At 39.8% G+C, this 15,785-nt stretch overlaps 1 protein-coding gene across 5 annotated transcripts in view; it reads right to left on the bottom strand.

Moving 5' to 3' along the window:
- The window catches only part of SPG11 (SPG11 vesicle trafficking associated, spatacsin), a 96,902-nt gene that overhangs the window by 57,363 nt on the left and 23,754 nt on the right, over positions 1-15,785 (bottom strand). For all 5 annotated transcript variants that reach the window (XR_004274913.1, XR_004274912.1, XM_032297616.1 and 2 more), the window contains 7 exons: positions 11,012-11,144; positions 8,751-8,906; positions 8,178-8,353; positions 6,073-6,249; positions 2,202-2,273; positions 1,722-1,849; positions 1,264-1,439 (listed from right to left, as the gene is read on the bottom strand). Coding sequence is in view for 3 of the 5 variants with exons in the window: in XM_032297616.1 (XP_032153507.1) it covers positions 1,264-1,439; positions 1,722-1,849; positions 2,202-2,273; positions 6,073-6,249; positions 8,178-8,353; positions 8,751-8,906; positions 11,012-11,144 (1,018 nt within the window). In the remaining 2 variants the exon portion in view is untranslated. The remainder of the gene's footprint in view (positions 1-1,263; positions 1,440-1,721; positions 1,850-2,201; positions 2,274-6,072; positions 6,250-8,177; positions 8,354-8,750; positions 8,907-11,011; positions 11,145-15,785) is intronic.

Genomic DNA, 15,785 nt, shown 5'->3' with positions numbered 1-15,785 from the left:
CTTCAACCTCCCAAGTAGCTGGGATTACAGGCATGCACCACCATACCCTGGCTAATTATTTCAGTAGAGATGGGGTTTCACAATGTTGGCTAGGTTGGTCTTGAACTCCTGACCTCTGGTGATCCACCTGACTCAGTCTCCCAAAGTGCTGGGATTATAGGCATGAGCCACCATGCCTGGTCCCCAGGTAATTAAAAAAAAAATTCTGTAGAGACAGGGGTCTCACTATGTTGCCAGGCTGGTCTTGAAATCCTGGTCTCAAGCAATCCTCTCATCTCGGCTTCCCAAAGTGCTGGGATTACAGGTGTGAGCCACCAAGCCTGGTCGCATTGTTCATTTTATAATCAATACTCTAGCCAAAGAGGTAGATATTGCTTCAATTCTATGGTCATTAAAATTAAACTTAGGTATTAGTTAGTACATTTTACTTACCTGTTTAACCCTTTTCTTCCCTTATCTTTCCCTTAATAAAAACTTTGTTTCAAAAGGGTAAGGATGAGGCTGGGCACAGTGTCTTATGCCTGTAATCCCAGGACTTTGGGAGGCTGAGGCAGGTGGATCACCTGAGATTGGGAGTTCAAGACCAGCCCGAGCAACATGGAGAAACCCGTCTCTACTAAAAAATACGTAAGTTAGCCGGGCATGGTGGCGCGTGCCTGTAGTCCCAGCTACTTGGGAAGCTGAGGTAGGAGAAACTCTTGAACCTGGAAGGCAGAGGTTGTGGTGAACCAAGATTGCGCCATTGCACTCCAGCCTGGGCAACAAGAGCCAGACTGTCCAAAAAAAAAAAAAAAATTTTCAAAAAAAAAAAAAAGCGTAAGGATGAAAAGAAAAAAAAATGAATTTAAAATAAATAAAAAGTTCAGCCATAATAGTAAGCCTGAATTTTACTCTGAATTGCTACTGTTGATTACTGTTAGTTATGCCCCAGATCCCCTATATCAGGTGGCAAAGATCCCCAATTTACACAAGAAACTCAGACTATTTGGAAAAATAAATATTGTCACTTTGAAGCTGGAATGAAAACTCAACCTTGAAATCTCAATTCATTTAACTATATTTTAAAATTTTACCAGCACATTATAAATCCCTTCCAGAAACTCTAAGGAAGACGTCTTAATGCATTGATTTGCATTTTAAAGAACCTGAATATTATTTCCCAAAAGGAATTCTAAAATTGAGACACACTGAAATATTAAAATATCAATATCCAATTTAATCCTCATTCATTATGTTTTTATTTCACGCTCTCTCCACACTTGCCTTCTGGACTTATCTTGGGGAGAAGAATGGATTCTTGTGTTAGTTCATCCCACCACAGAGCCCAATTTAACACAATTCTGTGTTCCTGTTTGTTAAATTCATCTTTACAATCATACTTCAGGAATGAGTCCAAAACAGACTTGTGCGTGAAAAAATCTTGTTCGTTTATCCAATACCTAAAAACAGTGATATAAATGTTTGTTTGTTTTTTTTAATTCTGGAGAAAAAGGCATCATTCCTTTTTATCTGCTCAAGAGCATCTAACTCTTTTGAGGAACACATAATACTGATTATGCAAATATTACAAAGACAGAAAACTCTTGAGTCCCTTCTGATATAAATTTTATATTCATGGAGAATGCAGGCTCAGTTCCACATAAGAAGCTTGTGCTAACAATTACAAACTAAATACTATCTACAGTATTTTAATATTATCAAAAGAGAACTAATCAAACTACCTGGGAAATGACTGGATTGGCACATGTTCTTGGAAATGTCCCAAATAAAGTTTCTCAACTTGATGCACGAAGTCTATAGTTCTTTTTTCTTTTTCAGAAAAATACTTTTTTTCTTTTAAAATTTCAACCTTGAATAAAAAGTAATTAAATTAAAGCAGTGACTTTACAAAAATCAAACACAATTGTAAATAATGTCTTAAGATTATCAAAGAAGGTATTACTGGGAATTAGAGATTTAAAAAAATTTATGACATAAAATGCCATTCAAGAATTATATTTTGAACGTTTGAGTTAATGTATGTTAACACAAATTTTCTTTTACCACAAATCTAAAATAGTCTATTAAAAAACATGAAGGGGTTGTCACACTTTTACTTATTAGATATTAGTTGAACATTAAAATTACTTAAAGTTGTTCAAGGTTTTCTTCCAAGTTTTTCACCAAGGCTTTCTAGAAAACGAGTATACATCTTTACCTACCAAAAAGTTCCGTATATTTTTATCAGGTGTATAGAAGCATATCTTAAGCAATTGGTCTTTTACATCGAACCCCTAAAATAAGCATAGAAAACCAAAAAAAGTTACATTTTGTAAGGGAACTATTTTGAACATAAATATATGATACAGAAACACTCTATGATAGACATCTATCTTGTTAGAATTCCATAGCTATCTCCTCTTTCAAATATTCATTTTCCCAGTTTTATTTTTTAATTTTAATTTTTTTTTTTTTTTTTTTTTTGAGACAGTCTTGCTCTGTTGCCCAGGATGGAGTACAGTGGTGTGGTCACAGTTCACTGCAGCCTTGATCCTCAGGCTCAAGTGAGCCTATCACCTCAACCACCCAAGTGGCTGGGGCTGCAGGTGTGCACCACCATGCCTGGCTAATTTTTTAATTTTTTGTAGACATGGGATTTCTTCATGTTGCCCAGGTTGGTCTTGAGCTTCTGGGCTCAAGTGATCCTCCTGCCTCAGCTTCCCAAGGTGCTAGGATTACAGGCATGAGCCATCCCGCCTGGCTCTCCTACATGTATTATATGTATTTACTGCCTATCCCTAAAGTCCTTAAGTGTTTTGTCAGAGCAAAGGCAGCACACAGAACAATTTAAGGCAATGCTAGGCTACCACAGGACCAAAATGATGGCAATCTGGTATGCCGATTCAAGTGGTAACAAAGATCAATGTAAACATCCACACATTTCCACTACTCTGCACCTCCTGAAACTTGCCATGGGCAAGACCCGAACCATGCAGATTAGAGCTAGATTTCAGCTTAGTCTAGGAGCCCTACTTCTAGGACTTACCCTTCTCATATGAAGTAAAACCACAGAGCATAAAGCCCCAGCAAAGGTCTAATTTACTAGAAAGTTCGAGTGGAGACATAAGGGGTCATATGAACAACACAGAATGTCTTCCAATAAATAATGAGCTCTTGTGCATGCTTGGACATGTGTGAAGTCTTCTTTGAGAAACACTATCTCCTCCTAATCAAAGTGCCAGTTCTAATAGAGTACTTTTTCTCTTTCCATTTTTTTTTTTTTTGGACTGAGTTTCGCTCTTGTTACCCAGGCTGGAGTGCAATGGTGCGATCTCGGCTCACCGCAACCTCCGCCTCCTGGGTTCAGGCAATTCTCCTGCCTCAGCCTCCTGAGTAGCTGGGACTACAGGCACGCGCCACCATGCCCAGCTAATTTTTTTGTATTTTTAGTAGAGACGGGGTTTTGCCGTGTTGACCAGGATGGTCTCGATCTCTTGACCTCGTGATCCACCCGCCTCGGCCTCCCAAAGTGCTGGGATTACAGGCTTGAGCCACCGCGCCCGGCTTTTTTTTTTTTTTTTTTTTTGAGACAGGGTCTCATTCTGTCACCAGGCTGGATGGAATGCAGTGGCGTGATCTCAGATCACTGCAACTTCTGCCTCCCGTGTTCAAACGATTCTTGTGCCTCAGTCTCCCAAATAGCTGGGATTACAGGCACATATCACCCACCTGGCTAATTTTTGGCATTTTTACTAGAGACAAGGTTTACCATGTTGGCCATGCTGGTCTCAAACTTCTGCTTCAAGTGATCTGCCTGTCTCAGCCTCCCACAGTGCTGGGATTACAGGTGTGAGCCACTGCACCCAGCCCAGATAGTACTTTTAAACACCATTTAAAAACCTCTTCAAGAGATATGGAAACAACCTAAGTGTCTATCAACAGATGAATGGATAAACTAAATGTGGTGTATATGCACAAAAGAATATTTGGCCTTAAAAAATACAAGGAAAGGCTGAGTGTGTTGGCTCATGCCTATAATCTCTGCAGTTTGGCAGGCCAAGGCAGGAGGATTGCTTGAACCCAAGAGTTGGAGACCAGCCTGGGCATTATACTGAGACCATGTCTCTACCAAAAAAAAAAAAAAAAAAAAAAAAAGAAAACCTGCCTTTTTAAACAACATGGAGGAAATTATACTAAGCCAGACCTAGAAAGACAAATTCTTCATGCTCTCACTTCTTTATGGAATCTAAGAAAAATCTGAACTCACAGTAATAGAGAGTAGAATGATATTACCAGGGACTGTGGGATAGGGGAAAAAAAGGAGATATTGGTCAAAAGGTACAAACTTTCAGATTTAAATAACTTCTGGAGACCTACGTACAGCATAGTGACAAAAGTTAATAATAATACATTGTATACTTGGAATTTGTAGAGAATAGATCTCAAGTGTTCTCACCACATATACACACATAACTATGTGAGGTGATAGACATATTAGCTTACTTGTGATAATTTTTCACCACGTAAATACATATCAAAACAATATATTATATACCATAAACATATGTAATTTTCATCACTCATACCTAAATAAAGTTAGGGGGAAAATATCGTCAAGAAAGTTCTCAGGCTGGGCATGGTAGCTCATGCCTGTAATCTCAGCACTTTGGGAGGCCGCGGCTGGAAGATCACCTGAGGTTAGGAGTTCAAGACCAGCCTGACCAACATGGAGAAACTGCATCTCTACTTAAAATACACAAAATTAGCTGGGCATGGTGGTGCACGCCTATAATCCCAGCTACTTGGGAGGCTGAGGTAGGAGAATGGCTTAAACCTGGGAGCGGGAGGCTGTGGTGAGCCAACATTGTGCCATGGCACTCCAGCCTGGGCAACAAGAGTGAAATTCCATCTCAAAAAAAAAAAAAAAAAAAAGAAAAGAAAAGAAAAGAAACAACGTTCTCAGTACCAAAACATTTCTCAGTGTTATTTCTTTTTTAGAGTTAGAGAGAAGGTCTTGCTCTGTTACCAGCTGCTTACAGGTGCAATCGTAGTTCACTGCAGCCTAGAATTCCTGGGCCCAAGAGATTCTCCTGCCTCAGACTTCTGAGTAACTAAGACTACAGGGGTGATATGGTTTGGATTTGTGTCCCTGCCCAAATCTCATGTTGAATTGTAACCCCCAATTTTGGAGGAGGGGCCTGCTGGGAGGTGACTGGATCAAAGGGGCAGATTTCTCTCTTGCTGTTTTTGTGATACTGAGCGAGTTCTCATGATATCTGGTTGTTTAAAAGTATATAGCACCTCCCCACTGCTCTCTCTCCCTCCTTCTCTTGCCATGTAAGACATGCCTGCTTCCTCTTCCCCTTCCGCCATGACTGTAAGTTTCTTGAGGCCTCCCTAGCCCTGCTTCCTGCAGAACTATGAGCCAATTAAACCTCTTTTCTTTCTAAATTACCCATTCTCAGGTAGTTCATTATTATTTCTTGATTTTTTGAGCTCTGTTGCCCAGGCTGGAGTGCAGTGGCACCACTTGGCTCACTGCAACCTCTGCTTCCTGGGTTCAAGCAATTCTCTCTGCCTCAGACTCCCAAGTAGCTGAGATTATAGGTGCCCACTACCATGCCAGCTAATTTTTGTAAGTTTAGTACAGACGGATTTTGCCATGTTGGTCAGGCTGGTCTTGGACTCCTGACCTCAGGTGATCTACCCATGTCAGTCTTCCAAAGTTCTGGGATTACAGGCAGGAGCAACCACACCTGGCTCAGGTAGTTCTTCATAGCAATATGAGCATAGACTAATATAAAGTGCAAGTTACCATGTCCTTTTTATTTTTTGTAGAGACAGGGTCTGGCTATGTTACCCATGCTGGTCTTGAACTCCTGGCCTCAAGTGATCTTCCTGCCTCAACCTCTCAAGCACTGAGATTACAGACATAAGCCACTACTCACAGCTCTTCTCAGTGTTATTAATATCATTATTTCCTAGTAAAGACTACATAAATTTCTTAGTTTTTGAAATAATTATAAATCAATTTTATAGTAACTAGAAATTATATTAAATACATTTTAAGGCTTTATGGATTATACTACTCACCATATTCTTCAAAAGTTCAGAGGCTTCCTTTATATTGTTTTTTTTTAAATTCTCAAAGACCAAATTTAGGCCTATTCCAATCAGCTCCTCAAGTTTTTGAGCAGAATGACTATTCATCCTGAAGAAAGTTTGTGCCTCTGGTATTTTGTTGTTTAAAATGGCATTGGCAATAACTTCCTAGGAAAAGAAAAACGTTCGCCTTTTAAGTTCCTTTTCATTTCCTTATTACAATTATCAACATGAGATTTATACATTTATTGAGCATCTAACTAAGAAACTTATATTTAAAATCTATTACTAGATTTGGGGTTAAGTTCAAGGGATATAAAATTGAGTAAAACAAAGGTCCTATACTCCAGGAGCTATTGGAAGACACACTGATTATAGTACTGTATAAAGGCTGTGATAAAAGTCTCCCAGGGTGCTAGAGAGGAAGGTCGGGAAGAGGAACACCTAAATAAGAAGGATGACCACCACCCTGCGCCACCCCCACCATCTGGACACAGGCTTCCTAGGAGAAGTAACTGGTAACTGATGAGACAAAAAAATTTAAAGACCAGTAACTGTTCCATAGATATACTGAGATAAGAGGGCAGGTGTTCCAAAAAGAGGGAATATCGTATGCAGAGGAACAAAGAAAAGAAACTGCATCAAGCCTTCAGGGAACTACAAATTACTCAATATAACTGGAGAAAAAACTGAAGAGAGTAGCAGATGAGACTTGAAAGCAAAGCAGAGGTTCCATCATGACGAACCTTGCATATGAGGTAGATTTTATCCCAAAACTGTGGAGCCACTGAAAGACCTTAAAAGCAAGATGTGATGTAATCAGATACATATTTACGGAAAAATATCCAGGCAGCAATATAGAGAGTGGACTGAAAGTGATTCAAGCTCAAGATACTGAGGCATTAGAAGGCTACTACCAATAATCCATGTGAAAAGAAATACTTAAAGTGAAGATCTAAACCCTAGAGAGAACAGAAAGGAGGCATACTCAACCTGACACTTTAAAGGCATCTGTAAACCCCATTAAGCCATATATAAAATTTTGTCTATATGGACACATTCACATGCCTGCTTTTGCAGACAGGGTCTACAATTTTTATCAAAGTAAACTATAACCCCTTGCCCTGGCAAAAGTTGAAAATCAGTGATTTTGAGTACAAAGAGGACCACAGACAGAGCCTTACAGAACATTAGAGGAGGGAAACAGAGAAACCTATAAAGGAGACAGGAAAAAGGAGACAAAAAAGTAGAAGGAAAAGTATGGAATTTCTGACTTTTTAAAGTTAGGCAATGAATAAGAGATACAGAAAATGCAGTCACAGTAGGTACTTCCAAATCTCTCCACCCCAAGAACAGCAATCTTAACAACCTGGCAGCATCTCAATCCTATCACTTTCATTCCTTATTGATTATGATCATCTGTGTTAAGCTGTTTTAGCTTTTGTTTCTCCAATACCAATACGCTGCAGTGCGTGAAGGAATTCTTCCAGTCCCTAAGTCACACAGATAGTAGTAAATTTTAATTCTATTATTGTAACTTCTACTGTGAGGGGAAAAAAGGCAAACAGATGGATGAAAATTTAACTGGGCAAAATGTCTTAAATTACAATTTCAGATAGGATTAAAATTAAATATCCTTCTAAGTAATAATGTCATAAAATAAAAATTTCCAAAGATCTAATCAGCAGCAGCAATTCAATTTATCTAGATGTCAGGCAGAATGCATGAGTTCAAAGTACCAGGCTTGAGCCAATGAGGGAGTATTGCTAAGAGTATTCAAAATACCAGGCTTGAGCCGATGAGGGAGTATTGCCACTTCACTAAACTAATGGGTTTAGAGTTGGGTGTTTGTTACTGAACCCAAGTGAGCAGATCTGGCATTAAGCGGGAGCCCACCCATGTTGTGAATTAAATAAATGCAGCTTGTAGACATAAATTTGAAGTCATAATCAGAGATCCCCAAACTGATAAAACCTAAAACCTTTGCCAAACATTCTGAATCATAAGTGTGTAGAATCTGAATTCTGTTTCTTCTATTGTTTTCTCAGATTTTCTGAATCTGGCAAATAAAAGAAGTGATAATTACTCATGCTTACCTCAAAGCTGAGTTTCTCCCATATACTGCTTTCCTTTACTTTGGGGACATTTTCATGTACATCATATTCATCTATAGCATCTGTCAGCTTCCAAGGAAACTTTATCATGAAGGTTCGAAGTTCATTAATGTAGCCAGTCAAAATGTTCTCTCCTCTTTGTAGATGTTCATCTAGCTCTGTGGAAAAAATCAATGTGCCAATTTGTGCGTGTGTGTGTGCATGTGTGCATAAACCATGAGCTGTTATATAAAAGAATTCTAGAGAAAGTCTAAATTCAAACTTGGTATTTTAAAATTTCAAACAGTATGTTTGAGGTTTTTCCTATTTACAAGCAAGTAGCTCTGTATTTTAATAGAACCCTTTCCTTTTCTTGTTCTTTGTGATTAGTCCTGGGTCTTTCTACCAACTTTCTCAATATCAAAACCCATTTCACTTCCTGAATTACAAACTGACCTTACTCAAACATAATAAATAATGTGCCACTAATTTATGCCATCTCACGCAATAGCAGCACTTGTATCTGTTCTGACGCAGGAAGAGCAGAATTGCCCCGTTCCTAGCTGCTATTCTTACCTTCAGTATGAATAAAAAGCTCCTTTATTTGCTTGTTAAGGAAAGACAGTGTAAGATTAAGCAATTGTTCTGAAAAGTGTTTGCTTTGGGGTTCAGAATAACTTCCCCGAATTGCTGAGCAAAGTAAATCCAATGCTGGTATCAACTCTTCCACATCTGAGAAAGAACCAAAGAAATTAACACGATCAAGAGGATCTTCCCAATAAAATTAACATATCAAAAATGTCATGTTACAATCTTTTAAGACATAAAACAAGGATCCATGTCTTATTTTTAAAAAGCTCACAAAACTTTTATGAAGGCTTATTACCTGAAATCTTAAATGATTCTAATTATTAATAGTTATTATTTACTGGTATCACTGCTAACTACCCTTCTGCTGATCACCTACATCTTAAGAACTGTACTTGGTGTTTTATAAATGCTATCTCATTTATTCCTTTCAACAACTTAAGAGGTAGGTGTATATTATATTCTCTTTCCACAGATTAAAAAAGCTGAAGTTCAGAGGATAAGCAACTTGCCAGAGCCAATTTATAAAGTAAGTGACAGGGCCAGGCGCAGTACCTCATGCCTGTAATCCCAGCCCTTAGGGAGCCCAAGGCAGGAGGATCACTTGAGGTCAGGAGTTTGACATCGGCCTGGCCGACATGGCAAAAACCTGCCTCTTCTAAAAATACAAAAATGAGCCAGGTGTGCTGGTGGGTGCCTGTTAACCCAGGTACTCAGGAGGCTGAGGAAGGAGAATTGCTTGAACCTGGGAGGCAGAGGTTGCAGTAAGCCAGGATCCTGCCACTGCACTCCAGCAACCTGGACAAGAGTGAAAAAGAAAATGAAAAACAAAGTAAGTGGCAGGGTGAAAATCTGAATTTAACCCTGTCTGATTGCAGACCTATTCTGTGTTAAACATTCAAGTGAAAGCAAGAAGTGTGGGACCCTGAATGTTTTATCTGCAGCTGAGGTTCTAATTAAGTGATTCCTGTTTCTCTTGGCACTGGCCCCACCTTTAGGATTACATCTGTGAGACCAGAATGATGGGAAACGGGTTTTCCCCCTAAGGAAGGTTAAGGCTATTCCCACTGCTTCTCATTCCAGACCCATCTCCACCCTTAAGAGCTGAGCAGGGCAGGTGAGAATAAAATGAGGAGAAATCATTAACCACTAAACAACAGAAATGAATAGTGACTCTACAATTGCTAATGGAGCCCAGCTCATTGCCAGCAACCAAGCCATTTTCTAGAAATTCAAGCAGTTTTTAAAACATCAGAGCATTAGAAAAGCTGGCAATTCAAGAAAGAGGAGACCAGACTCTGCACTCAAAACAAGAGAGAGTGTGTGGGGCTTTTTTTTTTTTGGAGGTGGAGTTTCACCCTTGTTGCCCAAGCTGGAGTGCAATGGCATGATCTCAGCTCACAGAAACCTCCGCCTCCTGGGTTCAAACAACTCTCCTGCCTCAGCCTCCCAAGCAGCTGGGATTACAGGCATGCAACACCACCACACCCAGTTAATTTCTGTATTTTTAGTAGAGATGGGGTTTCGCCATATTGGCCAGGCTGGTATTGAACTCCTGACCTCACGTTATTCGCCTGCCTTGCCTTCCCAAAGTGCTAAAATTATAGGCATGAGCCATCACGCCTGGCTGACTTTGATTTTAACAGAAAGAAACTTTATTGAAATGTTTTTCTGTCCTGTATAAAACTCTTGAATTTGAAAAAATCATCTCTTCCTTGCATGCTAAAAATGCAGTGTACTAAATAAGATAGGAGAAATTTCATAGCCCATATAGTATGAGAGCATTTATAGAATATAACACTGTCGAATTTCCACAAAGTTGCCTAGGCATGGTGGCTGACATCTGTAAACCCAGTACTTTGGGGGGCAGAGGATTGTTTGAGCCCAGGAGTTTCAGACCAGCCTGGGCAACACAGAGAGACCCCATTCTCTACAAAAATAGCTGAGGGTGGTGGTGTGCACCTGTAGTCCCAGCTACTTGGGAGGCTAAGGTGGGAGGACTGCCTGAGCCCAAGATGTGAGGCTGCAGTAAGTTGTTCATCATGTCACCGCACTCCAGCCTGGGCAACAGAGTGAGACTCTGTCTCAAAAGAAAAAAAAAAAAAAAAAAGAAGAAACTTTCTAAAACGTATATAAAATCCCAAGACTAAATTTTGGCAAATAAATGAGTCATCGGAAAACCCAAGGCAATAATTTGCAAGTTGTTAAGATTAAATAAGTACAAATGTAGAAATCTTTATTCTACTTACTTCTTAAATATAAATGGGATGAAAAATGATCAAACTGATCAGGTACAGAAGATTGTGACGATGGGTTAAAAAGATTTTCCTTGCTCTTCAGAAAGAAATCTACTGTGTCCAGCTGACGATTTTCTATCCCAGCCTGAAATGAGAAAAATAAAAATAAAAAATTAACAATAGGAAACAAAATCAGGATTCAGATTAAAAAAACTTTAGAATTTAATGTGGTGAGACAGGAGGCAAAAGACTACATGAATACCTGGACTCCAGTCATTTTGACTGGGACCCTCCCCACTCCTCCTCTCCCCTCCTGCCTCAGCTTCCCAAAGTGCTGGGATTACAAGTGCGAGCCACCGTGCCTGGCCCAATTTCTGCTCCAGAAGAAACAGGTGGTTATTAGAATACAAAACCTTTCAGCTCTACCATTTTAGAATTCTAAAATGATTCAAAGCTCTTAGGGATTACCCTTACAATTAAGTTATATTCTATTTGAATTAAAATGTTATGGCAGTATAATATAAAGTCATACTCTGTCACTTAGGCTGAGGTACAGTGGCATGATCTCAACTCGCTGCAACCTCTGCCTCCCCAACTCCAATGATTCTCGTGCCTCAGCCTCCCAAGCAGCTAAAACTACAGGCACACAGCACCACACCCAGCTAATTTTTTTTTTCCCCCCTCAAGGAGAGGTGCCCAGCCAGATTCTTAGTTGTCTTTTTTTTTTTTTTTTTTTGAGACAGAGTCAGGCTCTGTCGCCCAGGCTGGTGTGCAGTGGTGTGATCTCAGCTCACTGCAACCTCTGCTTCCTGGGGTCAAGCAATCCTCCCACCTCACAGTCCCAGGTAGCTGGGATTACAAGCCTGAGCCACCACACTCGGCTAATTTTTGTATTTTTAGTAGAAACAGGGTTTCACCATGTTGGCCACGCTGGTTTTGAACTCCTAACCTCAGGTGACCTGCCCGCCTAGGTCTCCCAAAGCGCTGGGATTACAGGTGTGAGCCACTGCGCCGGCCGCATTCCATATTTTTAATAAACAAAAATAAAATAAACTTTTAAAAGTTAAAAAAAAATAGTATGATGGCCAAGCGTGGTGACTTACGCCTGTAATCCCAGCACTTTGGGAGGCTAAGGAGGGTGGATCACCTGAGGTCAAGTGTTTGAGAACAGCCTGGCCAACAAGGTGAAACTGTCTCTACTAAAAACACAAAAATTAGCCAGGTGTGGTGGTAGGCACCTGTAATCTCATCTACTCAGGAGGCTGAGACAGGAGAATCACTTGAACCTGGGAGTTGGAGGTTGTGGCAGGCCAAGATCGCACCACTGCACTCTGCATGGGCAGCACAGCAAGATACTGTCCACACCCCCACCAAAAAAAAACCCAAACCAAAACCAAACAAACAAAGAGTATGTGACCTAAGAAGCCTAAAATATTTACTGCATGATCATTTACAAAGTTGGTGGGGCACAGTGGCTCATGCCTGTAATCCCAGCACTTTGGGAGACTGAGGTGGAAGCACTGCTTGAGCCCAGGAGTTCAAGACAAGCCTGGGTAACACAGTGAGACCATGTTTCTACAAAAAAAAAAAAAAAAAAAGGCTGAGGGTGGTGGCTCACGCCTGTAATCCCAGCACGTTGGGAGGCTGAAGCAAGTGGATTACCTAAAGTCAGGAGTTTGAGACCAGCTTGACCAATATGGTGAAACCCCGTCTCTACTAAAAATACAAAAATTAGTCGGGCGTGGTGGCGCGTGCCTGTAGTCCCTGCTACTCGGGAGGCTGAGACAGGAAAATTGCTTGAACCTGTAAGGCAGAGGTTGCAGTGAGCTGAGATTGCACCATTGCACTCCAGCCTGAGTGACAGAGTGAGACTCCATCTCAAAAACAAAAAGAAGAAAAAATTGCCACCCTTAGCACAAAGCATTGTGCATAAGAATCATGTGGAGAATTTGTCAAGCTATGGACTGCAAAACCCTGCCCCTAGACTTTCTAATTCAGTAGATATTGGGAGAGACCTTCAATTTGCATTTCTAATCCACAGGTCATGGTGAGCTGCTGGTGTAGAAACCAGATTTTGAGAGCCAATGGGCCTAAGTTGTGTGTGTTAATATACCAAGGGAGGTGAGAGACATTGGTGGGAATTATGTTGGAGGAAGAAAACAACAGGACAAACCGAGGATCCATGTGCGGTGACTTCCACCAAAAAGATAAACTAGAAAAATTACTGAACCCACAGGGAGACTATAAACAAACTATGCCTTTGTTCTGAGTGGTGGAAGTAAAAACTAAATTACCAATTAATAAATAGAATATTCTTGTTCTTATGATATATATATAATAAAGTACTTAGAGTGAAAGGTTATAAAGTTTGCAACTTTAAAATGATTAAGTAAAAAAAAAAAATACATGCTATGAAGGATTGAAAAAAAAAAAGAACAATTAAAACAAATGTGGTTTGGGAGGCTGAGGCAGGCAGATCATTTGAGGTTAGGAGTTTGAGACCAGTCTAGCCAATATGGTGAAACCCCATCTCTACTAAAAATACAAAAATTAGCCAGGCTTGGTGGTGCATGCCTGTAATCCCAGCTACTCGGGAGGCTGAGGGAGGAGAACTGCTTGAACCTGGAAGGCGGAGGTTGCAGTGAGCCAAGATGGCGTCATGGGCGACAGAGCGAGACTCCAGTTGAAAAAAAAAAAAAAAAAAAAAAAAAAGACAAATGTGCTAAAATGTTAATAGTTGGTGAATCTAGGTGAAAGGTAACTTAATGGTCATTTTACTATTTTTCTAAAGCTTTTCTGTAGATTAACAAAATCACACATATAAAAGTAATGACCAAATAGTATTTCTAAAAATAAAAAAATATGAAAATCTAAATTAGACACACAACAGGTGTGTTTAAAAGCAGATTAGACACAGCTGAAGAAAGAATTAGTGCACTGGAAGATATGAAGAAATTATCCACAAAGTAACAGTATCTCATAGTGGTCAAGACGAATTTGGGTAAGGTGTCAACAGTCTAACTACCTCTGATTAAAAGACCAATGTGACAAATGGAAAATACATTTTGTTTCTTTTTTTTTTTTTTTTTTTTTTGGTAAAGAGTCTCACTCTGTTGCTCAGGCTGGAGTACAGTGCCAAAATCTCACTCAGTGCACCTCTGCCTCCTGGGTTCAAATGAATCTCTTATCTCAGCCTCTCAAGTAGCTGGGATTACAGATGTGACTCACCATGCCCAGCTAATTTTTAAAAATATATTTAGGAGAGATGGGGTTTTGGCATGTTGGCCAAGCTGGTCTCAAACTCCTGGCCTCTGCTTGCCTCAGCCTCCCAACTGCTAGGATTACAGGTGTGAGCCACTGTGTCTAAGCTGGAAAATACATTTTCAATTTTCAAGCACATGGAACTTTTATTAAAACTGAGTAGTCAGGGCCGGGCAGATCACTTAAGGTTAGGGGTTCGAGACCAGCCTGATCAACATGGAAAACCCCGTCTCTACTAAAAATACAAAAAAAAAATTAGCTGGGCGTGGAGGCACATCCTGTAAGCCCAGCTACTCAGGCGGCTGAGGTAGGAGAATCGCTTGAACCCAGGAGGCGGAGGTTGCGGTGAGTGGAGATCACTCCACTGCACTGTAGCCTGTGTAACGAGAGCAAAAGTTTGTCTCAAAAACAAAAACAAAAACTGAGTAGTCATGTGCCAGATAACAGTATTTCACTCAACAACTGGCTACATTTACAATGGAGGTTCACATAAGATTATCACAGCGCTGAAAAATTCTTACAGCCTATTATTTACTATACTATACTTTTAATTGTTATTTTAGAATGTATTCCTTTTACTTTTTTTTTTTTTTAAAGCAGGCTATAAAATAGCCCCAGCTAAGTCCTTCAGGTGGTATTCCAGAAAAATGCAAAAGACACAACAGCTCCAACCATGTTACGGCTTCTGAAGATTGTCTTTTGGGAAAAGATGTAAAGGTGGAAGACAGTGAGTGATACTGATGATCCTGACCCTGTGTAGGCCTAGGACATGTGTCTTTGTTTTCAGTAAAAAAGTTTAAATAGCAAAATATAAGGTGAAAAATGAACCTAAATACAAAATAACGTCTAACGTGGTTAAAAAAATACAATAATAACAAACAGGCTAAGAGTAAATGAAGTTAAAGCATTCAATGGACCTGTATTCCAAAACAATTAGTTACTAACTGTAGATCTAAGCCAGGAACGGTGGCTCACGCCTATAATCCCATCACTTTGGGAGCCCGAGGCAGGTGGCTCACTTGAGGTCAGGAGTTCAAGAGCAGCCTGCCCAACATGGTGAAACCCTGTTTCTACTAAAAATACAAAAAATTAGCTGGGTGTGGTGGTGCACACCTGTAATCCTAGCTACTTGGGAGGCTGAGGTACAAGAATCACTTGAACCTAGACTGCTGAGGTTTCAGTGAGCTGAGATCACACCACCGCACTCCAGCCTAGGTGACAAAGCAAGACTGTCTCTAAAATAGTAATAGTAATTATTATTTTGTTAAACTGTATTCTGCATACTTTTTTACACATTATATTCCACAATAAAAAATAAAAAATTAATGTGGTTTATTACAGTAACAAATTAAAGGAAATTATGTATATGATTATCTCAGTAGATATAGAATAAGCATTCAATAAAATCCAATACCCATTCATGATAAAACCTCATAGCAGGGAACATAAGGGAACTTAACCTTATAAAGGGTATCTTAAAACACACACACACACACACACACACACACACACACACACACACACA

This window comes from Sapajus apella, unplaced genomic scaffold, assembly GCF_009761245.1.
Source record: "Sapajus apella isolate SASKATOON/1434 unplaced genomic scaffold, GSC_monkey_1.0 scaffold37, whole genome shotgun sequence".
Lineage (NCBI taxonomy): Eukaryota > Metazoa > Chordata > Mammalia > Primates > Cebidae > Sapajus > Sapajus apella.
Note: the sequence above shows the minus strand (reverse complement) of the source record. Positions and strands in the feature narration are given on the sequence as shown.